Below are 27,873 nucleotides of genomic sequence, written 5' to 3'. Positions count from 1 at the left end.
CCAGCGCAGCCAATCAACATGGAGAAGGAAGCTCGGCTGATCGTGGGCTCATACCTCTCCCTAGAAAAGGGTGAGTGGTATTGGGTTGAAGTTCGCTGGTGGCAGGTTGCTAGCAAGCTTAAGTCGACCCCAAGAGTGTTTAAACCGGGTAAGAGTTGTGGCCTTGTCCTTGGAGGCCACTGCATGTGGGCGACAGAGCTGGGCGGGAGTGCGGGAGGATGGGTGGGACGTTCTAAAACCTGAGTTGGGGATTCAGCATCAGAGGGGCCAGGAAAGATTTGGAATAACGGGTTGGAGGAGTGACTGAATGGGGCAGCTGAGGCCTACAAAGGGGAGTGGGCATGCCAAGCGTTGTGTCAGCGGTGCACGGGGCTGGGGCTCAGAAACTGAATCTGGGCGAGGCTCTGTGAATTTAGCTCCACAAAAACCACTTTAGCTCTCAGGATGATGATCTGGGCACTTTCTGGCTTTAGAAAAGTTATCAAAATGTGCCCCGATAGCCGCGCAGACATTCAAGTCACATGGGAAGGAGCATTGCTGGATGAGACTCTCTTGAAAGCAAAGTTGCAGAAATTTTGAAAATGTTGGCGTACGTAGGGAATAAAGAGGAATGTGTGCATCCCTGGAACTGTGCTGGGACTAATGGAGATCCAGTATTGACTACAGCAGTGCCTCAACTGGCACAGCTGCTTCCCCTCAAGGCATAGAGTGTTTAGGGGCATTGAGAACATGGCTCAGTCTCTCAAACTGAGAAAGGCCAGAGACTTTCTCTGTAGTGGTAATGTAGGCCCTTTGCCTGTTAACTTGGTGCCATGAACCAGATTCAGAAATTTTGTGTCCAATTTGCCTCCTCTGTTCCCTCCAGCAGGAATCCCCCATGTCCACCCCCAGATTCTCTCAGGTCTGTCCTTGAGGTGTCCTTTTTTCTCTCCGTAACCTTAATCCTTTCTTAGCAGTATGAACTGGAGTTCTCACCAAAGCATGCAATGCCTGGCATGCAACTCCTCCCATCATACCCAGTGCTGGTTTTATGGCTGATACACTCTACTGCATTGACCGTACCCAGTGTCATGAACTTTTAAAAAAATATGATATTTTAAGTAATTCTTTGAGGATTTTTGTCACATATGTGTATATGTAGCTCTGACTGTCCTGGAACTCGCTCTGTAGAGCATGCTGACCTCGAACTCACAGAGATCACCTGCCTCTACCTCCTCAGTGCTGGGATTAAAGGCGTGCTCCTTTGCGCCCAGCTTGGCAATATACTTTGATCATATCACTGTCTACTCCTTTCAGAGCCGCGCACCTCCCATCCTTCACCGAACTTCCTCTTCACCTGGCCCTGCATCTCTCCCCAATCCAGTTCTTCAGCCCTTGTCACCTTCTCATTGAAGTACTCTAAGCGCCTTACTCATTTTGTATACAAGCCCCTCATCTTGCTCTATTTTTTATGGTAGCACTTGTCACCTCATAAGCCACTGTAAATTGAACATTTTTGTTCACTGCTGGAACTCCAGTACCTTGAGCAGGGAGGAATATGTGTTAGGTATTCAGTGAAACTTAGTCTATCAGCAAGTTGGTAAATAGTTTCTTAATTTCCCATAATTTACCTATATATCCTTCTACCAACATACACACATGCTCCACCAGGTTAATCTTGCTGTGAACAGCTCTGGTCGGGTCAGTCCCCTGCTTATAAACTTCAGTTTAAAGAATAAAGCCCATTGAAGCCTCCTACACAGTTTTACCTCCACTAACCTTCTTGACTTCATGTCCCTCCATACTCTTTGCAAAAAGTGATTCTTAAATATTCCTCAAAAGTCCCTATATTGAGGACTTGGTCCCCACCCATGTTGCTATTGGAAGGTAGTGGAACCTGTACAAAATGGGATCTGCTGGGAAGCTGTTAGGGCATTAGGGCCATGGCCTGGAAATGGATTGTGGGGTTCTTACCTCTCTTGCTTCCTGACTGCTAAAAGGTGAACAGTCTCTTGCTTCTTCTATCAGGTTACTTCATGTGACTAAGCAGCCTACATTGGTTCTGTCCACTTGTCCTCCTTAGGACCCAAACATAGCTTTGTCATTCTTTGAAGCTTTTTGTTTTTCACACAAATTGATGGTTTCTTTGAAGTCATGAACTGTGTTTTCACTGGTTTCTACCTAACAGTGGCTGGTGCTTGATAATTTGTGACACTCAGGCCTGTGGGCTACTTTGAGCTCCATAGCAATCTGAGGTAGGCAAGAAGACGACTATTCCCAAGTGCAGCCCCGAAAACAACAGCAACAGGTAATTTAATAGATGTTGCTTGAACCCAAGAGGAGAGCATTGAGAACAGATGCTGAGGAAGTAGAAGCAGGGCTCACAGTGAGCAGTTGAGACCGACCTTGAAGGATAAGGGAGAACTCACACATCTACAGACGGAGATAGGCACAGAAAGGCACAGAAAGAAGATAGGAAAGGAGCAGTAGAAGCTCGGCTTGGATGTGGTGAGGGACTGCTGGGTGGTCCGTTGCAAATTCAAAGCTGGGTTCCTTCTGTGACTGAAAAGTAATCAAGCGACATGAGGAAGTGAGGGATATGTGACCTGTGTAAAGACAGAGTCCATTTGGATGCCCCCAGGGAAATAATGGCTCACCTGAAACCTCTGGAAACAAATGCCCTCCTAAGAGCTTTCACCCTGTTCCATGTCTTTGAATTCTGTAGGGAGAGGCCTCTTTTTTTTTTTTTAAGACAGGACCTCTGCTTTGCAGTATTTTCTCAAGATAACATATCCATTGGGTGAGTAAATGCTAGCATTGCGGGAGTCCTTCTCTTCTCATTGCGTCATCAGATCTGATCTGGTCCTGTACAGGGTGCTAAGCCTGAGGGGAGTGATGATGAGGCGTAACTGTGTCTGAGGCTTGGATGCCCACTAACTCCACTGATCAATTTGTGCCCTCATCTTGCAACTCGAGCAACTTGAGCAACTTCTTCTGTCTTACTTATGTAGAGCCATATGAGTCTAGTCACAGCCACGTCTGTTTGAGGTGCGTAGATGTCAGGTCCCTATAAGTGTACAATAAAGAGAGGTATGGGGTAAGCACAGAGCTCCCGGTTATCTATCCATAGTCATTAGATATATGCACAGAGACCCAGGAGAAGGCAAGTTCTGAAATATACTGAAGTGATGCATTAGTTATTTTTCTTGTTGCTGTGAGAAAATACCTGGGGAAAGCAGCCTATGGAAGGCAGAGGTTTAGTATGGTATGAGAATACAGTCCATCATGGTGAGGCAGTCATGATGTCAGGAGTGCAAGGTGGCAGGTCACATTGCGTCTGCAGTCAGGAAGCAGAGAGGAACAGATGCTGATGCTCAACTCACTTTCTTACTTTTTTAAATTAAAAAGAATTAAGATTTTTAAATTCTATTTTATGTGTATAAGTGTAGTGCCTGCATTTTGTGTGTGTATGTATATATATGAATGTATATGTGTGTATATAAGTGTGTACACGTACATATATGTTGTGCATATACCTAGTGCTAACAGGACAGAATAGGGTGTCAGATCCCAAAGCACTAGCGTTAAGGACAGTTGTAAGCCACCATGTGGGTGCTGGGAACCAAGCACAGTTCTTCCGCAAGAGCAGCTGGTACTCTTGAGCACTGAGCCACATCTCCATTGCTTTCACATTTTTATTTAGTCCAGGATCCCAGTCCACGGAAAGTGCCACCCTCATTCAGTGTAGGTCTTCGCACCTCAGTTCAACTTCTCTGGAAATGTCCTCACACGAAGGCCTAGAAGTCTTCGTAGAGGTGGTTCTAAATCCTGTCAGTTTGACAAAATTAATAATGGCAACTAATAACTTCCATTATGAGTTTGTAAAACCTCTCTATAAATGACCCATCAAACATTGTAATATCCATTTCAAGGATATTTGGCTCTTTGATATGCTTATAAAGTCAGTACAGTCATAAAATCAAGTCCTCTGGGGATGTATGATGGCACCCACCATTTGAAAGTGTGGAAATTGGATTGGAACCATCACAAGACCCAGTCAGTGCTGATTGTCTGACGTTTCTTTCCCCATTGGCATTCTCTGCATCTTCTTTCATGGATAGACTCTTATTTCTGGTACATTTTGCCATTTACACGTATTGCATCAGTAAATACCTTGTGTTTGCAAGTTGATATTGTGGGTGAAAGAAGAGGGGAGTATATGATGAGGCCTTCACATGGGCCACACTTTTCTGTTTGGTAGCATCATTGTATTTGGTTACTCCTGTCTCCCATTGTGAAATGCTTGGTCACCACCATTCTCCAACCACAACCCAAAGAGTGGTTTGAGTAGTGAAGGAGTCATATTTATCTGGCTTCCTGTCCTGCCTTTTAATCCAGTGCTCTGTAAATTTTAGGGCCTACCATACCCTGAGAGAGCACACTTTAGCACAGGGTACTTTGGGCAGTGGGTATAGCTATGGCTCAGCTATTTATGAACACTCTGTGATAATAGCTGGAGATGCTTTGCTTCACTTACTGTTAATGTCTTTCTCTAATTATGTCTTTAGGAAGAAGAGTTGATTTTTGCAAACAAGACTATAGTGTGAGCCATAATGGAACAAGCAGTTGGTGAATCAAAAGAGACACGTTCGACGATAGACATTTCCAAAGTAAGTACTTTAAAAAAGTAGGGGAGCCCAGGCTGTTGTGGTGCATGCCTTTAATTCCAGCACTCGGGAGGCAAAGGCAAGTAAATCTCTTGAGTTTGAAGCCAGCATGGTCTACTTAGTGAGTTACAGGACAGCCAGGGCTGTTAAACAGAGAAACCCTGTCTAGAAAAAGAAAAAGAAAAAAAACAATGAAGTAGGAGAAAGTCAAGCCATTGATGTTACCTATGCATTTTAAAATGTACTTAATCCATTTGTTCAGTCAGTGCTGGTTGGTTATGTTTTGTATATTATATACCTTGATTTAAGATATGACGGTTACTTACTGATATATAACAAAAAAATCAGAAAGCAGAGGTTTTAAAAAGCAATAATTGAAGCTGGAATGATGGCTCAGTGGTTAAGAGCACCAGCTGTTCTTGCAGAGGAACCAGGTGCAGACCCCAGCACCCACATGACGACTCAAGCATCTGTAACTCCAGTCCCAGGGCACCCCCCTTCTGCCTTCCGAGGGCACCCAATGAACATGATGCACAGACATGCATGCAGGCAAAACACTTAGACACACAAAATAATATAATAGTGATTTTTTTAAAGTAATAACATCTTTGCTCATGATTCTGGGCCCAGTTGGGACATTTTACACTGGTCTTTCCTGGGATTGTTCTTGTAGCTGCAACAATGCGGGCTCCTCTGGGCTGCATGTTCCCAAATGGACTCATGTGTGTGATGGTAGTAAATGTTGGCTGTCAGCTAGACATACTGCTTTACCTAGACTTCCTAGTGGAATGGAAGAAGTCCTCCCAGGTGGTGGCAGTAACCCCTAAGATCTAGTGTCTTGAGTCTCAGAGATTTGAAGGAATTTTTGCCTAATCATTGTCAAACCTTCTGGAGATTTTTTACATAGGCCAGGTCTTCAAGCTTACTGTGATGTACTTCACTCCTGATAAACATCACACTTCTTTTGTTCTTTTCTTTCTTTTTTTTCTTTCCTTCATTTAGACCAAACTGTCCTTGAACTCCCAGAGATCCATCTGCCTCTGCCTCCCAAGTACTGGGACTAAAGGTGTGCACAACTACCACCTGGTTCTTGAACCTTCTTTAATGCTTTGGAATGAGCTCTTTTTTTCCATGGAGTGACTTTCAAATAAATAAGTGTCTAAATATAAGCTACTAAGGAAGAATACTTTTGTCTTACATGTTTATTCTACGTAGGACTGCTCTGAAAAAAAAACATACATTATCCTACTGAAGAAAAAGTAAAACCAAAAATATTGGAGAAAACCCAGGGGCCCCAGCCATGCTCTTGAGATTATATTACAGTTTAATTAAATTATTTTGTGGTGCTAGAAATGAGACATAGCCTAAGAGATATGCTCCATCACTGAGCTATACACCCACTCCAAGTTCACTCCTCCCTGTTCCTAACACTATCATCTCCAAGAGGACTATTTATCCATTTGGTCCGTTCTAGGTGCTTGTTTCCGATCTGAAAGTTCATTTTTATCAGCACTTACTCTCTTTTTTGTCTGCTATGGTCACAAAAAGTTAATGATTATTTTACATGGCCTCCTCACATAGCCTTAGACATATGATTAAAGACATTAACTTTTGCATGTTTGACATCTCTGAACAGAGGCAAGTTTGATTCCCATCACTAGTCTATTGACTAGCTGTTAGCTCAGTTGTCCCAGGAACAATATCAGTGTAATATGTCAGTATAAGGAGGGAATCCATGTCATCCTGTTCACGAATAGATTTTCTGATTAGTCACATTTAAAATCTGGAAATGAGAGCTAGGCATGATGACATATACCTTTAATCCCAGGATTTGGGAGGCAGAAGCAAATAGATCTCTATAGGTTTAAGGCCAGCCTGGTCTACATAAGGAATTCCAGGACAGCCAAGGATACTTAGAGAGACCCTGTTTAAATAAATAAATAAATGCTTAAATACATAAACAAATACAAAATTATGAGGGTTTGTTAATAGTGTGTGTGTGTGTGTGTGTGTGTCTATACATGTGTGTATATACACATGCCTATACTTGTGTGGTTTATGCAAGTGAGTAAGGTAGCTTGTTTGTTTCCCGGCCACCCGGACTCCCGAAAAAAATCACACAGAAACTGAATTAAATCACTGCTTGGCCTATTAGCTTTAACTTCTTTTTTTTTTTTCAAGACAGGGTTTCTCTGTAGCTTTGGAGCCTGTCCTGGAACTCAGTCTGTAGACCAGGCTGGCCTCGAACTCACAGAGATCTGCCTACCTCTGCCTCCCAAGTGCTAGGATTAAAGGCGTGCACCACCACTGCCCAGCTAGCTTTAACTTCTTATTGGCTAGCTTTTACATCTTAATTTAACTCATTTCCATTAATGCTGTGCATCACGACAAGGTCGTGGCCTTCCAGCAAAGTTCCAGAGTGTCTGTCTCCAGTGGCAGCTCCATGACTTCTCCCTTGACTCTCCCTTCCTTCTCCTAGTACTAAGTTTAGTTCTTCCCGCCTAACTCTGTTCTACCCTATCAGACCAAGCCAGTTTCTTTACTAACCAATGGTATTCACAGCATACAGAGGGGAATTCCACATCACACAGAGATCTGCCTGCCTCTGCCTCTCTAGTGCTGGGATTTAGGTGTGTGCCACCACTGCTCTGCTGACACTGAGTATCTTTATTGCTCTCCGCCTATTTCTTTCAGACAGTCTCTTGCCATAATAATTATTTTTCTGTTGCTGTGATAAAATGCCATGACATAGGCAACTCATAGAATAAAGGGTTTATTTGGGTATATGATTCCAGAGAGAGAAGGGTCCATCACCATCATTGCAGGGAGGCTTGGCAGTAGGCAGATGTGGTGGCTGGAGCAGCACACTGAACACTCACATTTTGAACTGTAAACATGAAGCCAAGAGAGAGTACTGGGAATGACAGGAGACTTTAAAACTTTAAAGCCCACCCCTCGTGACATATTTTCAGCAAGACCATATTTCATAAGTCTGTCCACACATCATCCAACTGGGAACAAGGTATTCAAATGCCAAGATTATGGGGGACATTCTTATTTAAACTACTGTACTCTGTAAACTTGAAGGTTGTCGTTTTGCCTAATATGGCTGGTCAGCAAGTTCTCAGAATCCACCTGTCCTTTAAATCTGGGGTTGCTGGCATGTACGACCATGCCTGATTTTTCACACTGGTGCTGGGGATTTGAACGTATCGTATCTTTGCATAGCAAACTCTCTTAACCACTAAGCCATCACAACAGTCCCTAAATTGATTTTTTGTAAAACAATTGGACTCTGAGCCTAGAGGTGCTAGAGAGCATCAGCAGGGAGCTCTGAGGACTGGCCAGAAAAATCAGTGGTTCGCCGGGCGGTGGTGGCGCATGCCTTTAATCCCAGCACTTGGGAAGCATAGGCAGATGGATCTCCGTGAGTTTGAGGCCAGTCTGATCTACAAGAGCTAGTTCCAGGACAGGCTCCAAAAAAAGCCACAGAGAAACCCTGTCTCGAAAAACAAAACAAAACAAACAAACAAAAAAATCAGTGGTTCTAAGTGCACACAATTTGCCTGTGAAACTGAGGTAGAAATAGATGGGAGGGAGAGATTACCAGAGAGGCAGTTGATGGGCAGTGATGAGGCTGATCATGTCTACAGATATGAGAGCCATTTCAGAATGGACACTCACAGTAAGAGAGAAATCTGCAGATGGTACCTGGCTCTGACAAGTCCTGACTATGTCACATAGCTTAGTTATGTTAATGTTTAAGATACAAGAGGGAAGGTTGGTGGACTGGTTAAGAGCAACTGATGCTCTTCCAGATCCAGGTTCATTTCCCAGCATCCACGTAGTGGCTGACAACCACCTGTAACTCCAGTTCACAGGATTTGACGCCCTCTTGTGGCCTTCACAGGCATTGCTTGCATACAATGCACAAGCATACATGCAGGCAGTATATACCCATACATGTAAAATAAAGATAAATCATTTTAAGATTATTTAAAAGAGGGCAGGTTGGTTGCTTTATATTATAAAAAGGAACAGAAGTTCTTTTTGATCTTGACTATTCACATAGCCAACACTGACTGACTCCATACAAGCTAAGAAAATTGGGTCTCTCATCTTAGGGAAGCCCAGGTACAGCTTAGGGACAGTGGTAGTGTGGTGGGTAATCTTTTTTATCAACAGAACTAGATTTGTAGTTGCCTAGGAGACATGCCTCTGAGGGTGTCTGTGAGATTGTTTCCAGATATGTATAACTGATGAGGGAAGACCTGCCCTAAATGTTGCTGACAGCATCCCATGTGCTAGAATCCCAGACTGAGTAAAAAGGTGATAGGAAAAAGTCAGTCGAGCGCCAGTGTGCATGCGTGTGTCTGTGTGTGCATGCATGTGTGTCTGTGTCTGTGTCTGTGTGTACCTTCCTCTCTTCTGACCAGAAATGCAGTGTGGCCACCTGCCTCTCCTGCTGTCATGTCTTATCACCATGGTGGCCTGTATCCCTTAAACCATGAGCCAAAATAAATCCTTCTTTCCTTATGTTGCATTTTACAGACACTTTCTTACAGCAGTGAGAAAAAGTTACTGATACAGGACTCCAGATTATTGAGCAGATGCCAGCGAACATTTGCATTGACATACTGGAGTTCTAATACTTACCACCTACAGGTGGTATACTATCCTTCCATTACCCCACTTCCCAGCGTTTGAGTTTAGCCAAGAAATTGGATGCACTGTGGAGGCTGGAATCTAAATACCACATCCCAATGTTGATTCATCCATTCCTCTTAGTTCAGAGAAGGCACAACAAAGCCCTGGATCTGAGTAATAAACGGTTCCCTGGTTTTACGTGGAGATCCTAGCAGCGTAGCCCTTAATACATGGGCTGAGGCCAGAAAGAGTTAAGTGGTCAGCCCAGAGCCACAAGATCCACCCTCCTTATGGGCATGGAGGCAGAGAAAATCACTGTCCTGTGAGTTTGGAAACGGATGCTTTCATTAGAAACTCTGAAATGGCTAGATTTTTTTTTCTAGCAAGGGATTACCAGTCAGGAACAAGAAGGCACAGCCTTTGGCTTTTTGCTTGTTTCGATTGTCTGGTGTGATCATAGGAATTTTAATTCCCTTCCACTAAATATAAAGTGTGGATTATGTCATCAAATCTACCAGTCTAGCCAAGTGTCATTTGTTTTCTCTCTCCTCCTTGTTAAACCCAGGAAAAGAGGTGACACTGTTGATCAGACACAGCTATACTAAGCTTTTCCCTGAGCTCAGGCAGTTTCAGACAGACAAATGTATATGCCATTGCAATGGCTCCTGGCACGTAAGCCTGACCTTTGTCATGTTAGTCTTCACACTTCTGGTCCTCTCGCTGTTTCTTCTTTCCCCAGGCCAAGAAGTGCACGGTGATTGGAGGCTCTGGGTTCCTGGGGCAGCACATGGTGGAGCAGTTGCTGGCACGAGGCTATGCTGTCAATGTATTCGATATCCGCCAAGGGTTTGATAATCCCCAGGTGCAGTTCTTTATAGGCGATCTCTGCAGCCAACAGGTAAGGGGCCCACTCTACTTCACTAATCTCCTGTAGGACCCCCAAAGGCAAAACCAAGTGCTCAAAGTCCAAGAAAACAATAGTTTGAAAAATATATATATTTTGAAAAATGTGAAAGTTAGAGGAAATAGTTTCATATACCGTGTAATCAGTATTCAGAATGAATGATTGTTGTCTGTGTCACGGGGGCTTTATTGTGTCATAGGAGCATGAAAGCAGCCATGAACCATAGTCCAGTGAACAGACAAGGCTGTGTGCCAAGCAAGCACACCAAAACATTTCATCAAACATATTGCGAGTTTCAACATGCCAGCTGCTGCCTTAGAGTGTGTAGATGCTAGGCCATATGGTATTTGTTCCTTTTAACTGAGATATAGTTCACATGCCATAAAATTCATATTTTTTTAAAAAATGATTTTATTATGTTTAGTTATGCATGTATGTCTGTCTGTGTTGGTGTGTGCATGTGAGTACAGGTGTCTGCAGAGGCCAGAGGTAGAGTCCATCCACATCAGAGTGCGACTTACAGGTGGTTGTGAGCATCTGATGTGGGCACTGGGACTCAGCTCACATCCCCTGAAAGAGCAATGCACGCTCCTTACTGCTAAGCCACTTCTCCAGCCCCAGAATTCACATTTTGAAATGTACACTTTCCAGCAGCTCTTCCGAACTGTGCAATCATTCGCCATTATTGACTTCCAGAACATGTTCACTTCCAAAGGAAATCTTACACCTGTTCACTTCCCACTCTCATCCCAGCCCTGCTCATCCACTTCAGTTGTTCCATTTTCTCTGTTCTGCAAAGTTCATAGGTGGCCAGCTTTTTTGAATATTTGTAGGTTTTGCAAAGTTGCTGAGCAAAGCTATTGGTCTGTTTATGGCAGCCATCCATAATCATTTCTTCTCTTTCACAAGTGACTCTTCCACAATGGTTTCAGCTCCTTGCTGATGATGGCCCCATCAGTATTTCTGGTACTCTTGTTGAATTGGATGCTTAAGAAGATAGCCTTGCTGGTTTTGTCTCTTTTCCTTTGCAGTTAATGCTTTACTCCTACTCCCATTGTCATTCCCTAGCCCAGACCTGTCCTCCCCAATAAGTCCATTCTCTCCATGGCAGACACAGCATGTTGGGCACTGTTTTACCTCTTCCTGGTCCTGCCCTCTAGTACTGCAGCAGGAGCAACTGTGGTCGTTTCTACTGTCACTCTCTTTACTGTTTCCTCACCAGCTTTGGCTCCATAGCCCCTTTGTTGTCTTGCATAATTTTCACCTGCCTGCCCCATTCTCTTCACATAACATGTCATCCATGGTTCTCCAGAGAGACAGTCCCCAGTGGGCACGAGTGGGGCTGTGCACAGGGCAAGAAGGAGAGAAAGACTGAGATTGAATTCCAAGAAGGAGTTTATGTGGTTGTGGGGGAGTGCAAAGTTAGTGGGACAAGCAGGAACCTTGGGGAGAAGTGACACAGTGTCCTGATTAGAACCCCCCCCCTTAGAGAAACCTGCTTTGTTCTTAGGGATTTCTTCACCAAGAGTTTCAAGGATATTGTCCTTTTGTCTGAGCTAGCTAATTTTTGATGCAAATTCTCCTTCAGGTTGTAGCCCCAGCACTGCTAAATGTCTGCCCAGACCTGTATCTGATTCTCTAGTTACACTCAGTGTCTCTGGTGCAGGCAGGGACTGGGGACAAGGTGCATTGGACCAGAGCAGGCATTTGTCAAGACAAATGGGATAAAGGGTCAGAGGAATAAGGCAAAGCTCCAACAGTGGGTTCTGAATTCTGAGCTAAGGAAAGAAAGGTGGACATGATGCAGGTAAGAACATGGCAGGGGAACATTTAAAAATGATCCTTTGTCTCATCCTCCCAGTGCTGCCAGCCGCAGGACCTCCTTTCAATGCACTCTATTTAGGTCCTGGTTCTGCATTCCAAGCAACCAGATGTTGTTTGGTTTTGGTTTTGGTTGATTTGGTTTGTTGTTGTGTTACTGTTTTTTTTATTAACATGGATCCTAGGGCTCCAACTCAGACCCTTATACTTGCACATCAAGCAGTTTGCTGCCATCTTCTCGGTGTGTCCATCTCCCTGCCCCCAGTTACTTTGAAGCCAATCTTCAACATATCTATCAGTCCATGTGTAAACATTTCAGTTTTTATCTCTAAAACATAAATCTCATCTTTATGGAAAGCATTACATAATTGTTTATCTCAGAGGCACCATTAATAATAATAATAATAATAATAATAATAATAAAGCAGCTCTTTAATGTCAGTCATTCATTAACTACTTCATAAGATGTCTGTATTTGTTTTTTTCAAATAAAGAGTTAAACACAGGAGACTATTTGATTAAAATGTATCAGTCTCTTAGTTCCCAAGATGCTGTAGTATGTGTGTTGACTTAGTGGTGCTTAGCTTATTCAGCATCAAGTAGCATTTCCTAGAGTCTGGATGTTGCTAATTGCATCTTCAGGACATCACATGTCTCTGTGCCACCTGCTGTTTCCTGTGAACTGGTAGATCTAGGGTGCACTGTCCAGTGAGGCAGGCACTGGGCACATATGTCCATCTAGCACTTCAGTCAAGACTAGTTTGCACTGAAAGACACTTTAAAATACATGTTGAACTTCGAACACTGAGTACAAAACCAATAAATATCTTAATAGCTTTACATTGATTATGTCTATGTGCTATAAAATTTAGACTTTGATACTATGTTGAGCATACTGGCTTCCTATTCACACCAATCCTTCTGCTTCCAGCTCCCAAATGCTGGGATTGCACATATGGAGCACCACATCCGATTTCATTTATTTCTGTAGAACTAAAGACTTGGTGTGGTTCAGGTCCCCCCATCCTGGTGCATCACAGCTACAAACCTCTATGCATGTATACACACATATGAGAGAGAAGAGAGAAAGGATATAGCAGAGATATTAGATATTCATCCGCATTTCCTAGTTCACAGTTTCTTCTCTAATGCAAGCTATAGGAACTACAATTCATCTTTCTAAAGATGAGTCTTATGTTCTTTTCCCCACCCAGTGTCAGAAGGAATCCATCTCCATATCTAGGAGGAAGGAATGCTACACAGAGCAGCCAAGAAGAATCTGACCTGACAGGCCTTGCCGGGCTTCCGTATTCACTTTCCTTATTTCTATGCTTCAGTTTCGCTTATGTCGTGAGACTGGAGGCTGGTGCACCCAGGGTGGGTGTGGAAGCTCCACACCACTCATTTATACCTCATCCTGTGCATCTCTTTACCGGTATCCTTTGTACTTCCTGTATAGCAAGTCAGTAAATGTGCTTACCTGAATTCTGTTAGCCACTTGCACAAGTTAGACAAAACCATAAAGGGAATCTGGTAATTGCCAAAACTATTAATTGAGTGTAATCGTGTATGAACAAACAAATATAAATTGAGCAGAAGTCAATAAATTAACCTCCCTGGTCCTGTGAAATATTCCAGTGTTAAAAAAGGCAGAAAACAAAACTCAGGGGATTGCTCCAGATTAACAGAAATAAAAAGGAATCAAGGTTCACATATGAGTGGTCCACATTTGAACCCTAAACCCCCAAATAAAAACACGTATAAAGGATATTGTCAGAATGGTTAGGGAGGCCTAAATATGGAATAACTAACGTAAGAGAAGCTGGGAGATAAGGAGATAGCTCAGTGAGTAAAAGCACTTGCTATTAAAGCAAGAGTTCAAATCTCCTAAGCTATGCATGGTCATGCAGGCATGCAAGTCAAGTATTAGAGAAGTGGAGATGAGTAAATTTCAGGAGTTTGTTGGCTAGTCAGCCTCCTGAAACTACAAGATGTCTTTTAAAATGTGGGAACTGGAGACAGACAGATCTCGTGAGTTTGAGGGCAGCCTGCTCTACATAGTAAGTTCCAGGCCAGCCAGAGTGCTTACATAGTGAGACCCTGTCTCAAGAAAATGGGGAAGACATCTAACATTGTCTTCTGGTCTCCACACATGTGTGTGCGCACACACACACAACAATATTTTTTTTCAGAGTGAGGTTGAATATTTATTTGGATATTTATTTAGTGGGTTGTGGAGGGGTAAGGGAGAAGAGGAAAAGAGAAGAGCAGAGAGCGAGAGAGGAAGAGAGGAGAGAGAGAGAGAAAGAGAGAGAGAGAGAAGCTGCCTCTTTGAGAGGGAGATGGAAAAGGCAACAGTATAAAATTTAATTTTGAAAAGAATATCCTATGTGTTGGAGTGTGCCTGCTGTTCATCACTTGATAGTTATTTAGGCAAAAGTATACATGCCTTGAAGGTGACTCCTTACTCTCAAATAGTTTCCCAGAACTATTATGTTTTTGTATAGTGACAAAGGATTTTATGACATCTAGTGATTTTTCTTTCTTTTGGTGATAGCCATGAATTATCCCTAAAGACCACTACTTTGTGGAGATTTGACACAATGGTGGCATTTTGTCATTCTGTTCATTTAGCCCCTCAGATCTTTTTTGCTCAAGAGTTAATCAATTATTCTCTATTCTCCACTTTCACTAACCACTCTTATTCTAACTACTGAGCAAATAGCCTCATCATTGGCCAGTAGGAGTCTCTGTGTGTTGGTTCTTAAGTCTTTTAAGCCTCCAGCAAGCTTGGAGAGCCTCTTTACTTCACAATATGATCAAAGAAGGCCTTCCTGGTTCGTTTAATGTGTTTACACCCCAGATCTACAGGCACCTGTTTGTCTTACAAGGTTCCTTCTAGTAAGTGAAACTGACTCACTGTATGCCTCTTCCGGTCACTGCGGTATCTGACTTCTCATACTCCCTTTTTATGCAGGACAAGGTAACTAAAGGGGCAATTCAAAGAAAACATGGTTTTATCCCAAATGTTCCTGTGTAGTTTGAGTCTTTTACAAAGCATATGTTTCTGTGTTGCTTACAGAATTATAAAATTCCAAAAGACCTACAGGCTACAGATGACAGAGAAGGCTGTTGACCTGCCCTAAGCTGGAATGATTCTTTTGTCTTGTGTGCTTTTCCAGGACCTGTACCCAGCTCTGAAAGGTGTAAGCACAGTTTTCCACTGTGCGTCACCCCCACCATCCGGTAACAACAAGGAACTCTTTTATAGAGTGAATTTCATTGGCACCAAGAATGTCATTGAAACCTGCAAAGAGGCTGGGGTTCAGGTAAGGGAAATGCTGCAGTGACTAGTATCTGGAGCATGGGCTTGCTTTCTCAGAGGGAGGGAAGTGGAGTCATTCCTGTTAACCCTCTTCCTGGGCTCATCCAGGGTTGCCTCTTTCATGTTAGGAAGATAATAAAATTTCAGTCCTGGGCACCAGTTGATGTCACAGAGGGCCAGGTGAGGTTATACTCTTCCAATACAGATAGACCATCTGAGTGTTCAGATAGGCTAAGGCTTATTCGTTTTTGCTTCAAGAGATATGAAATTTTGATGTTGCTTGTTTTCTCTGTTGAAACAACATGTACATAATGTTTTCAATATACTTTGTAACCACTGTAACCCTTTTTCAAGTATGCATTCAGTGATATTAGCTATATTTACTTCGTTATCTAACCGTTATCACTGTCTTCTCTATCCATGTAGTAGACAGAAATTCTGCAGTCTTCCACCCCTCCCTGGCTCCTGCAGCCACTATTCTCCACTCTCTGTCTCTTATTATGAGTGCATTCAAACAGGTTTTATCCTTTCATGGTGTGCTTATTGTACTTATCACAATGTCTGTAAGGTTTATCTACATTGTAGTATGTCAGAATTTCTTTCATTTGTCAAGACTAATACTCCCCATTTATGGGTGGAGAGACTGAGGAAGACCTCTGACCTCCATACTTACACACACTTACATGCACATGAAAGAGAATAAATATAAGGTTTTTTTTATTTAGTTATTCATCCATCAGTAGACATTTGTGTTGCTTTTGCCTTTGGGATGCTGTGACTTATACTTCGGTGAATGAAGACTACAAATGCCTGCCTCAGTCCTCACTTTTGATTCTTTTGGGTAGCTACCCAGAGGTGGGATTCCTCAATCATAAGTAATTTTGTGCTTAACCTTTTTAAAAATTCATCTCATTGTTTATCAACCTGCTTTTATTTTAAAGGGAGGAGGGGCACTGCTGCTTATATCTGATAGAAACCTATCCTGACTTGGGCCTAAAAGCATACAAGTTTTAGCCTTGTATCAGCTTACAACACTGTTAAAGATCTGGTTCCTAGAAGGACCTTACTAGAACCCCAAACTCTGCATACAGCAGCTCATTTGCTCACAGAGCTGCATGCCACAAATACTGTGAAACTGAGAAAAGGGTACAGAGAGTAGGGGCTCTTCTCCCAGTAATCTTCCTGGGTACCTTTGGCCAGTTCCCAGTAATCGACGGGCCCAATATGAGTAGGTGAAAGGGGAGCTCTTCTGGATTCCCATCAGTTAAAATTCCCATTGGCTAATCACATTACATCTGTAAGCAGGAAGTAGAGAGAAATGAATGACAGTATTCAATTAACTTCCCTTCCTTCCTGTTCAGGACCTCAGCCCATGATCCCATTCAGGGCGAATTTCCTTCCATAAGCTAAACCCTTCAGGCATGCCCAGCTGTGTATCTCCTAGGTGATTCCAAACCCATCAGAACCAATACTCAGTTATACTTGGTACTTGACAAGAACTTTGCCCTACTGCATTTGTTACCTACTTTTCTTTTCCTTAGGTAGCCAGGTCTCTGGTAGTAAACAAAAGAGGTGGGATTCAAAGCAGGCCCTCTGCTGCCACGTTCCAGACTCTCCACTCCAGGATGTGTATGTAACTGGAGTTCTGTGAAGCCCCCTGCTGCTGTGAAATGGAACGCGCAGAACAATACAGTGGGCATAGTGCTTACTACTAGCATGACTGAAGCCACCTATGCCCCTTCCTCAGTGCCACTGCCCCTTCTTCGCCCATGTAGGACAGTGGTTCTAAACCTGCACTTGTTATTTCTATTCCATGCACTAACAGCATGTTATATAACTTTGTAGCACTAATATCATGTTATGCTGAACATGTCTTTCTGAAACTTTATGCATTTTGGGATAGATATATCTTGTTTGTCCTCTAAGGGGGTAGATAGCTTAGTGTGTAAGGCCAAAGAGAAATTGATTTCCAACACCAAAACCAAAAAAGTCTTTAATGCATTTTATCTCAAATATTTAAAGTATTACTTTCCATATTTAAATCTAATTAATGAGGAATCTATGATTTTATGCAACAGGATCAAGATCGATTTTTTTTCCCAAATAATTAGTTCAGCATGCTGATGGCTTAATCCAAACTTTGTGCACATATTTCCTGCCTGCATCATACTTTGGGCATCCTGTTCTGCCTGAATTTGTTCCTAGGTTTTCTGTCTACTGCACTGACCTCTGTCTGATCTCATGGGTATACGCTCTACCTTAGCTTACGTATCAGTATCTGACCAACTTCTTCCAAGATCCCTTAGCTACTCTGAGCCTTTTGTTCAAGTTTTCCCCTTCGCTGTAGAATCAGCTTGTCAAGTTCCTTGATGGATCTGCCTGGGATTGTTACTACAATTGCATTTATGTTCTGGGTAATTTTAAAAAGATCTGATGTCTTTCTAACATTGACTGTTCCTATCTATGAATATGAAACATCCCCCAATCTGTAATGCCTCTCAGTGATAATTGTACTGTACTTCACAAAGGTTTTATGCATCTTTTATTATACTTATTCCTGTGACCCCATCATTTGTTAATCACCAACTTATACTACATTTTCAGTTACTGTTAATGTTTAAGAATATGGCAAATTTTCATAGATAGGTATAGAAATAGATATATAGATAGATTTATAGTGGTTTTAGGGGGGTTTGTTTGGTATTTATTTGTGTGTGTGTGTGTGTGTGTGTGAGTGAGAGAGAGAGAGAGAGAGAGAGAGAGAGAGAGAGAGTTTACAGGACTTTCAGAGGCCAAACCAAAGGCATCAAATCCCCTTGGAACTGGAGTTACAGGTGATTGTGAGTCATATAATATAGGTGCTGGGAACCCAACTCGGGTTTTCTTCAAGAGCACTATACACTCTTAACCACTAAGCCATCTCTCCAGCTTCTAATTTCCTTATATTGATTTTGAATTTAGCTAGTTTGCTGAACTCTCAATATTTTCTGTAGGCTTACCCACTCCATGTAGGCTTTGTATCTTTTTTTATTTAAAAGTTTTTTTCTTCATTTTACATACCAACAATAGTTCTCCCTCCCTCACCTTCCCCCCAACCCAATCACCCATCCACTCCTCAGAACGGGTAAAGCTTCCCATGGGGAGTCAACTGTGGAGGGATACCTTGCTCAGCCTCGATGCAGGGGGGAGCGATTTGGTCCTGTCTCAACTTGATATGTATTATATCTTTTTATTTCTATCATCTACTATTGCAGTAGTTCTCAACATGTGGGCCACAACCCCTTTGGGAATCAAATAACTGAAAGATGTAGAAATGTGATATATAGGATATCTAATATATGACATATATTAATGACATATCTTACATATATGACATATTAGATACCCTGTATATCATGTTTACATTACAATTAGTAATAGCAACATTAAAGTTATGAAGTAGCAATGAAATAATTTTATGGTTGGGTTCACCACAACATGAGGAACTATATATTAAAGGATCACAGCATTAGGAAGGTTAAGAAACACTGGGCCAATGAGATTAGCTCGGTGTCTTGTTTTTTTAAAACATTATAAATTGGTGTTTGTCTTCTACCACTGCAGCTAGGACTTATAGAATGATATAGAATAAAAGCAGTAAAAAAATATAACTAACAGAGCCAATGATGTCAGTATCAGATGAACTGCTCTTAACCAGAACGATGCAATCTGGGGACCTGCAAAAGAGAGCATCCTCCTTCAAGATATAGCCTGCCTGCCTGCCTTCCTGCCTGCCTTCCCTTCCTTCCTTTTATAGTGCTGCTGTGAATTGAACCTTACACATGCTAGATGTTTGTCTCTACTAGCAAAGCATGACTTAAGTTATGTGCATATGCATATGCTTATGTTTACATGGCAAGATTGGTATCAGAGTATCCAGTGGAATTTTGCAGGCAGAAATTTCCCTACTGGTTGATAGTCCATCCTTCCCTCCATGGAGGCGCTCTCCCATAGAGAACTATCATGAATAGTGTTAGTTTTGTTTTCTCCCTCAGATATGATAGGATAGGAAAAATGAGATCCATTCCTTTTAAATTGTAATACCATAATGTGTCTAGTCTAAAGTCCCTATGGCTACAAAGGTGGTGATCTTTGAGTTTTCTTAGAAGACTTAAAAAGAAATGTACTCCAGCCAAGTTACTTGGAAGTGCCTTGTGGATGGGGCTCACTCATATATAGCACTTAGGCAATAGGAACAAAACTTCCTGACTTTTGTTTTCCTTTAAATGTTTCTCTACCAGAAACTGATTTTAACCAGCAGTGCTAGTGTCGTCTTTGAAGGTGCTGACATAAAAAATGGAACTGAGGACCTCCCTTACGCCATGAAGCCCATTGACTACTACACAGAGACCAAGATCTTGCAGGAGAAAGTATGTACTTTAAAGCCAATTAAATGAACAGATACTTCAAGTGTCTCCATTCATAAGAAAAAAATGTCTGTGAATATGGAAAAGTTAGTATTTTGAAGCCCAAGTACCCAACATGAAATGTAAATTCATGTGCAGAATTAAATCCAAAAGGACAGAATGATATAATGTGGCCAAATACTATTCTCAATATTTTCTGGGGACTACTTCCTTTAAACTCCAAAAATATCTAATACAACAGGCACTTTTACCAGATTACAGGAAAATACACTGATTAAAGAGGGTGTGATTGTGGGCTGAGCACTGAGGTCGCCAGTACACTGGAAGCCCTGTACTACAGGCTGGGGCAGCCCTGGGCCCTTACAGTTACTTGGGCAGCTGCAGACTTGTTTCCTAGGCCTTTCCAGCACATTACACACTGAGGTTTGCTCTCCAGGCCAGTACTTGTAAACTGAAGCTCACTTCCATCTCAAAACAGGACACAATCACGTGGAAGCCACAACAGAGCCTGTTCTCGTCTAGTTAAGAAGTCCTATGCCCAGGCTATGCCCTCCTGTTCCATGGAACTAGGCTTACGGGAGACCAAAGCCTACCATGGGCCTCCAGATAACACTAGTTAACTCAGAGGCCCTGTACACTGTCACCTAAGGTGCTAGGCTTCCAACCCACAGTTCAGTTGGCTCATGATCTCCAGATGGAAGCCTGAGCTCAAGCCATCAATAAATATGTCACTGGGCGTGAACTCAACTAGAAGTCAGAAAAACTGGAGGAGACTCCAGCAGTAACTTACCTTGTTTTCAAGATCAACATCACCCTAAACCCTCTTCATAATAAGTCTTCTTTGGGATTTGTCTAGCAACTTTTCAAACTCCATAGAGATAACCATGTCAGAGACCATCTAAAGGCTTGCCCATTCCCCTCAGCACCACAGATACTTAGGAGCATTTGAGGGGAGTGGGGTCAGGAAGCTGTGATTGTCATATACTCAATTGAAAACTAGCTCAAAGTGACTAGGACTATAGTTTTTATATGCGTATGTCCTTGTGCTCTGCTGCAAGCTAACTCCCAAGATATCTGTCTGTTGTTGACCCAACTGTTCGTTACATGGTAAATGAGTATGTTTGAAGCCTTGTACATGCCACTGAATTCAGGAGCTCTTTTGGTTTGGTAGTAGCCTTGCTGGAGGCTCAAGTCTACCTCATTAACTAGAACTCTCAAACCTTTTCCATAAATTGAAGCCAAGATATACCTTCTGGATGCATGTGTGTATAGCCATTGAACCCAACCTGAGCTTTCTGATTTCATCCTAGCAGGTATTAACCAGTTTTCTCCTTCATTGTTGAATTTTCAGAAATAGATGGGATAAGAATTGTAATGTGAGATGTTGTGCCAAGGCAGACAACTATCCAATGACCTGCACATACATCAAGTATGTCATTGATCTGTCTCCTAATGGGCAGTACTCCACACATAGTAAGGTACCATCTTAACCCAGGTGAATTCTTAACAGTGGACCCTTTCTCTCTTGATTTCTTTCAGGCAGTACTGGATGCCAACGACCCTGAGAAGAATTTCTTAACCACAGCCATTCGTCCTCATGGCATTTTTGGTCCAAGGGACCCCCAGTTAGTCCCTATCCTAATTGATGCGGCTAAAAAGGGCAAAATGAAGTTCATGATTGGGTAAGGCAGCTTCTATTGTTCATTCTGTTCCCTTCAGACTGAGAGCACACAAGCAGCACACACAGATAATAATTGAGAGTGCCAAGAAGCATCATGTAATAGTCCGAGTCTGTTCAGGCTTCAGTAACAAAATGCTATAGTTTAGATAACTTCACAAACGTGTAACTCACAGATCTGGAGACTTAAAAGTGTTATTGGTTGATTTTTACTCTTTGACTCTCTGTTCTTTGCTCTTTGAGGGGCCCACTACCCATCTCCCAAATAATCATGCACAGAGATTTTTCTTTCTTATGAATGTCCGGCCTTAGCTTGACTTGTTTCTAGCCAACTTTTTTTAACTAATTATCCCATCTACTTTTGCCTCTGGGCTTTTTCTCTTTCTCTCTCTCTCTTTCTTTCTTTTTTTTTTTTTGGAGCCTGTCCTGGAACTAGCTCTTGTTGACCAGGCTGGTCTTGAACTCACAGAGATCCACCTGTCTCTGCCTCCCGAGTGCTGGGATTAAAGGCATGTGTCACCACTGCCCAGCGGGCTTTTTCTTTTTCTTCTCAATATCCTACTTTCACTCTTATTCCATGACTCACTGTGTAGCTGGATGCTTGGCTCGTGGTGTCCTCCTCTCCTTCTCTTGCTCCTTGATCTCCCTTTTTCTCCTTCTATTTATTCTCTTTACCTTCCAGCCCTACGTATCCTTCATGCTGCCTTGCTATTGGCTGTTCAGTTCCTGTGTTTTAGACAGGCAAAAAAAATCACAGCTTCACAGGGTTAAGCAAATGCATCATAAAAGAATGCAATACATCTTTGCATCATTAAACAAATGTTCCATAGCATAAACAAATGCTCCACAACAGAGGAGTCCAAGACCAGCTATCAGCAAAATTGGTGTCTGCTAAGCGTCTAATCCTCTTACCTGCTGTGTATCTTTATGTGACCCAAGGGACAAATAAACTCCCTCAAGCCTCTTCTATAAGGGCATTGATCCCATTCATGAGGATAGAGCTCTAACAAGAACATTGAGGAGCGCAAACATTCAGAAACAGTTCTCTTTTTTCCTAGTTTGAAATATTTATTTATTTATTTATGAAAAGAAAACAAACTATCTTTTTTCATTATATATATCAATCCAAGTTCCCACTCCCTCCCCTCCTCCCACTCCCTCCACTTACCTCCCTTCCACCCCACCCCCCATTCACTCCACAGAGAAGGTAAGGCACATTGCTTTGGGGAAGGTCCAAGGCCCTCCCTACTATATCTAGGCTGAGCAAGGTATCATCCAAAAAGAATGGATTCCCCAAAAGCCAGTACAAGCAGTAAGGATAAATCCTGGTGCCACTGCCAGTGGCCTCTCAGTCTGCCCCAGCCATGCAACTGTCATCCACATTCAGAGGGACGAGTTTGGTCCTATGCTTGTTCCTTCCCAATCCAACTGGAGTTGGTGAGCTCCCATTAGCTCAGGTAGACTGTTTCAGTGGGTGAACCCATCATGGTCTTGACCTCCTTATTCATATTCTCATTCCTCCCACTCTTCAACTGGACTTTGGGGGCTCAGTCCAGTGCTCCGATGTAGGTCTCTGCCTCTGTCTCCATCAGTTGCTGGATGAAGGTTCTATGGTGATATTTAAGATAGTCATCAGTCTGACTACAGGGCAAGTCAAGATCGGGCCCCTTCTCCATTGCTTAGGGTCTTAGGTGGGGTCATCCTTGTGGATTCCTGGGGATTTCTCTAAAGCCAGGTGTCTTGCTAACCGCATACTGAATTCCTAAATCAAGCTATCTCTTTCCTTGCTCTCTGCTCTGTCCTTCCTCCATCTCGACCATCCTGTTCCCTCAAGTTCTCCTCCTCCATTCCCTTCTCTCCTCCTCTTCCCCTTCCTTCCTCTCTTCTCTCCTCACTCCCATACTCCTAATTTTGTCAGACAATCTTGTCTATTTTGACTTTCCAGGTGGATCTATATATGTTTTTCTTAGGGTTCGCCTTGTTACTTAACTTCTCTAGGATCACAAACTATAGGCTCAATGTCCTTTGTTTATAGTTAGTATCCACTTATGAGTGAGTTCATACCATATTCATCTTTTTGGGTCTGAATTACCTCACTCAGAATAGTGTTTTCTAGTTCCATCCATTTGCATGCAAATTTCAAGATGTCATTGGTTTTTTTACCGCTGAGTAGTACTCCAATGTGTAGATGTGCCACATTTTCTTTATCCATTCTTTGGTTGAGGGGCATCTAGGTTATTTCCAGGTTCTGGCTATTATAAATAATGCTGCTATGAACATAGTTGAACAAATGTCTTTGTAGTATAATTGAACATCTTCTGGGTATAAGCTCAAGAGTGGTAGGTTGATTCCCAATTTTCTGAGAAACCGCCACACTGATTTCCAAAGTAGTTGCACAAGTTTGCATTCCCACCAGCACTGTAGGAGTGTTCCCTTTGCTCCTCATCCTCTCCAGCATAAGCTATCATTGGTGCTTTTGATCTTAGCAATTCTGACTGGTATAGGATGGTATCTCAGAGTCGTTTTGATTTGCATTTCCCTGATGCCTAAGGATGGTGAAAATTTTCTGAAGTGTCTTTTAGCCATTTGAGATTCTTCTATTGATAATTCTCTGTTTAGTTCTATACCCTATTTTTTTAATTGGATTATTTGGTAGTTTGATGACTAATTTCTTGAGTTCTTTATATATTTTGGAGATCAGTCCTTTGTCTGATGTGGGGTTGGTGAAGATCTTCTCCCATTCAGTAGGTGGCCTTTTTTTCTTATTGACTGTGTCCTTTGCTTTACAGAAGCTTCTCAGTTTCAGGAGGTACCATTTATATATTGTTGCCCTCAGTGTCTGTGTTACTGGGGTTATATTTAGGAAGTGGTCTCCTGTGCCCATGCACTGAAGGCTACTTCGCACTTTCTCTTCTATCAGGTTCACTGTGGTCGGATTTATGTTGAGGCCTTTAATCCATTTGGACTTGAGTTTTGTGCATGGCAATAGATATGGGTCTATTTTCATTCACGTGTTGACATCCAGTTATACCAGCACCATTTGTTGAAGATGCTTTCTTTTTTCCATTGTATAATTTTAGCTTTTTGTCAAAAATCAGGTGTTTGTAGGTGTGTGAATTAATATCCAGGTCTTCAGTTCTATTCCATTGGTCAACCTCTCTGATTTTATGCCAGTACCAAGCTGTTTTCATTACTGTAGCTATGTAATAGAGCTTGATGTCAGGGATGGTGATGCCTCTGGAAGTTCCTTTATTGTACAGGATTGTTTTGGCTATCCTGGGTTTTTTGTTTTTCCATATGAAGTTGATTATTGTTCTTTCAAGCTCTGTGAAGAATTGTGTTGGGATTTTGATGGGGATTACATTGAATTTATAGATTCCTTTTGGTAGGATTGCCATTTTTATTATGTTGATCATACCTATCCAAAAACATGGAAGATCATTTCCATTTTCTGGTATCTTCTTCAATTTCTTTCTTCAAAGAGTTAAAGGTCTTGTCAAATAGGTCTTTTGCTTCTTTGGTTAGTGTTACCCCAAGATATTTTGTGTTGTTTGTGGCTATTGTGAGGGGTGATTTCTCTAAAGTGCTGGGATTCAAGGCATGAACCCCTCACTGTACCTGGTACCTTTTACATTTCTTTTTTCTTCTTTATCCCCATGTATTATTTTCCTGTACTTATTAAATCTCACTGATGCCCTGATCTAAGGCTTTGAGGGATTACAGAGGCAGTGAGAGAAACTGGAAGACCATTGGCCTGGTGTCTCCTTGGAAAGTGTTCAAGGTCTGTACCTCAAATCAAAGGTCAAGAATACACAGTAGTACTGGTCATGCCGGGGCATGCAGGACACCACAGTCACCCATTCATTGGTTGATCCTTCAATATCTCACTGCCCCAAAGGGCCTGATAGTTCTGCATAGTCATATTTCATTATCGGTTGCAATCACACAAGTGTGCCCGAGACAGGCACTGATAAGATAGAAGTGGGTTAGTCTCTCAAATGTCTTTGTGGGGCACAGCTGAAATGTTTCTTATCTACCTCCAGAAATGGGGAGAACCTGGTGGACTTCACCTTCGTGGAGAATGTGGTTCATGGACATATCTTGGCAGCCGAGCACCTCTCCCAAGATGTAGCTCTGGGTGGGAAGGTAAGGCACTTGCTTCTCCCAGCATCTTAGGACCCACTGGGAAGTTCTACATCAGTGAAGTGTCATATTACTTTGGACAGGCAAAATCCAGGACCCAAGATTAAAGGCTTTGTTCTCTAGAGTCCCATGTTCACTCAAGGCCTGGTCACATGTGTGTTAGGCAGATACTTCTCACTTTTCTTCTCATATTTCAGATTTCCATCCTCCCTCACCACCCACACATGACTAATATTGTTCAGACCTGACACTCCTGCACTCCTAACTAGTGATCTATATGTAGTCATTCAGAAGTAATCAGACTTGAGAGGGCCTACTCTGTTACCCCACCTTGCCTGCTATTTCTCAGGCTCATTATCTTCCTTGTTTTTCACTGTTATCTCTGAGTACTCTTTTCTTCCCTGTGAACCTTTTCTATTTTCCCACTTATAACATGTGGTTTAGAACAAACAATATGTCTGAAAGATTTAATATTGGCCATTTGTTACATGTAGAGATAAAACTGAGTTTTACCATGGGCTATAATTACCAATTGTAACTTCCTGAGTGCAAGCTAAACTTCACTTTTAGTCCTGGCCTCTTTGTAGATTTTGTTATCACCTTCACTCTCTGCCCTTTACACGGTCCATTCTGCAGCAGCTAGGCATGTAAGACCTGATAACACACATGGTGCCTTGCCAGAGAGACAGACAGGACAGGAAGGACAGTGTGCCTCTGCTTTCCCACAGTAACAGTTGCAAGTGGAGCCAGCAGCTAGTTGAGCTTAGAGACCCATGTGTGGCCTGCTCACCCCAGCAGCTGTGCAGGGCTCTCTAACTTCGTGTTTCTTTACCAGGCATTTCACATAACCAACGATGAACCAATTCCTTTCTGGACGTTCCTGTCCCGCATTCTGACAGGCCTCAATTATGAGGCCCCCAAGTACCACATCCCCTACTGGGTGGCCTACTACCTTGCTTTCCTGCTATCTCTGCTGGTACTGGTGGTCAGTCCTCTCATCCAAATCCAGCCAACTTTTACACCAATGCGGGTGGCATTGGCTGGCACATTCCACTACTACAGTTGTGAGAAAGCCAAAAAGCTCATTGGATACCGGCCACTGGTCACCATGGATGACGCCGTGGAAAGAACTGTGCAGAGTTTTCACCACCTGCGGAAGAACAAGTGATATGCCCCAGAGCCCTCCCCAATAATTTTTTCCTCTCTGTTCTGATGAGCCCATATCCTTAATTGAGTTTCTTCTGAGCTATGTGCCTCTTGGCTGGTGACAAGAGCAGATGTCTCTTCCAGGGTAGCACTGAACTTCCTAAAGCAGGCAGATGCATAATCTACTGTTTTGGTCTTTCTCTCTCCCTCCCCCTACTTCTCTCTTCTGTGTTCATTATCAGAAAGGTAACCCTGAGTATGCCAACATAAAGTGAAAACCACAAGACTTTGATCGAGGTCTTAAAAACTGAAGAAAAACCAGAATTGTTGACACAGAGTAAGACTTAGACATACATTTCATATGATCCTAGTAGAATAGTTAGAAGTGTTGATGAGTGTAACCCCAACCCCCAATCCCTAAGGATAAATCCATTCGCTGCTGTGCATGATGTCAGGGTTTCTTTCAAAAATGATTACAGTGTCTGCCTGCCTTGTTTTACCATAAAACATTTCTCCCCGTCCACAGAAAGCGTTAGCAGTCTTTAGTAGTCAGTGGGATGAGTACATTGTGTGCTATGGTAGTTGGTCAGCTCCTAATAACATGGTTGGTAAAAAGCTGGAGAGAGTGGCCTTCTTCATCTCCAGAATGTTTGAGTAGAAACTGTAGTGATATTTCATTTGTATTTTAATAAATAAAGCTTGCCTGAAGTTCAGAGAGTAAAACAGCTGCACTGGTCAGCCTTACACAGCAACCTTTAATCCCAGTAGCCACACTAGTTTACAATAGAAACCGAGTGGTAGTGGCACATGCCTTTAATCCCAGCCCTAGAGAGGAATATAAGACGGAAGGAGACAGCTCTCAGTCACAGTCTCATTCTGAGATTCCTGGAGGCAGGATCGCCATTTCAGACTGAGGGAGAGGGAAGAGCCAGTGGCTGGATGTTTTGTTTTTCTGGCCTTCTGGCAAGCTTTATTTATTAAAATACAAATGAAATATCACTACAAGAAACTCCTTCATGAGATGTGTAGAATGGCCTACAGACATCATTGCAGCTCACCTCACAGAACATATCAGGCCATCTTCCAAAGAGTACAGCGCATCTAATAATACAGTATGTTCTTGTTTTCTGAACTCATTAAAATGTATTCCTGAAGAA

At 42.4% G+C, this 27,873-nt stretch overlaps 1 protein-coding gene across 3 annotated transcripts; it reads left to right on the top strand.

The window, feature by feature from the left end:
* Positions 1-27,873, top strand: Nsdhl (NAD(P) dependent 3-beta-hydroxysteroid dehydrogenase NSDHL). 3 transcript variants are annotated; one of them, XM_048457490.3, is made up of 9 exons: positions 19-148; positions 2,168-2,287; positions 4,548-4,649; positions 10,033-10,191; positions 15,201-15,347; positions 19,624-19,752; positions 21,289-21,431; positions 25,471-25,573; positions 26,406-27,873. In XM_048457490.3, the coding sequence occupies exons 3-9, from the start codon at positions 4,593-4,595 to the stop codon at positions 26,736-26,738; spliced, it is 1,071 nt and encodes a 356-aa protein (XP_048313447.1). In that variant the 5' UTR covers positions 19-148; positions 2,168-2,287; positions 4,548-4,592; the 3' UTR covers positions 26,739-27,873. The 3 variants fall into 3 exon arrangements, with proteins under 3 accessions (XP_048313446.1, XP_048313447.1, XP_048313448.1); XM_048457489.2 differs by lacking the exon at positions 2,168-2,287 and having other exon boundaries at positions 1-148; XM_048457491.3 differs by lacking the exon at positions 2,168-2,287 and having other exon boundaries at positions 27-70.

Source organism: Myodes glareolus, chromosome X (genome assembly GCF_982192425.1).
Source record: "Myodes glareolus chromosome X, mMyoGla1.1, whole genome shotgun sequence".
Classification (NCBI taxonomy): Eukaryota; Metazoa; Chordata; class Mammalia; order Rodentia; family Cricetidae; genus Myodes; species Myodes glareolus.
This window is presented reverse-complemented; position numbering and strand designations above follow the sequence as displayed.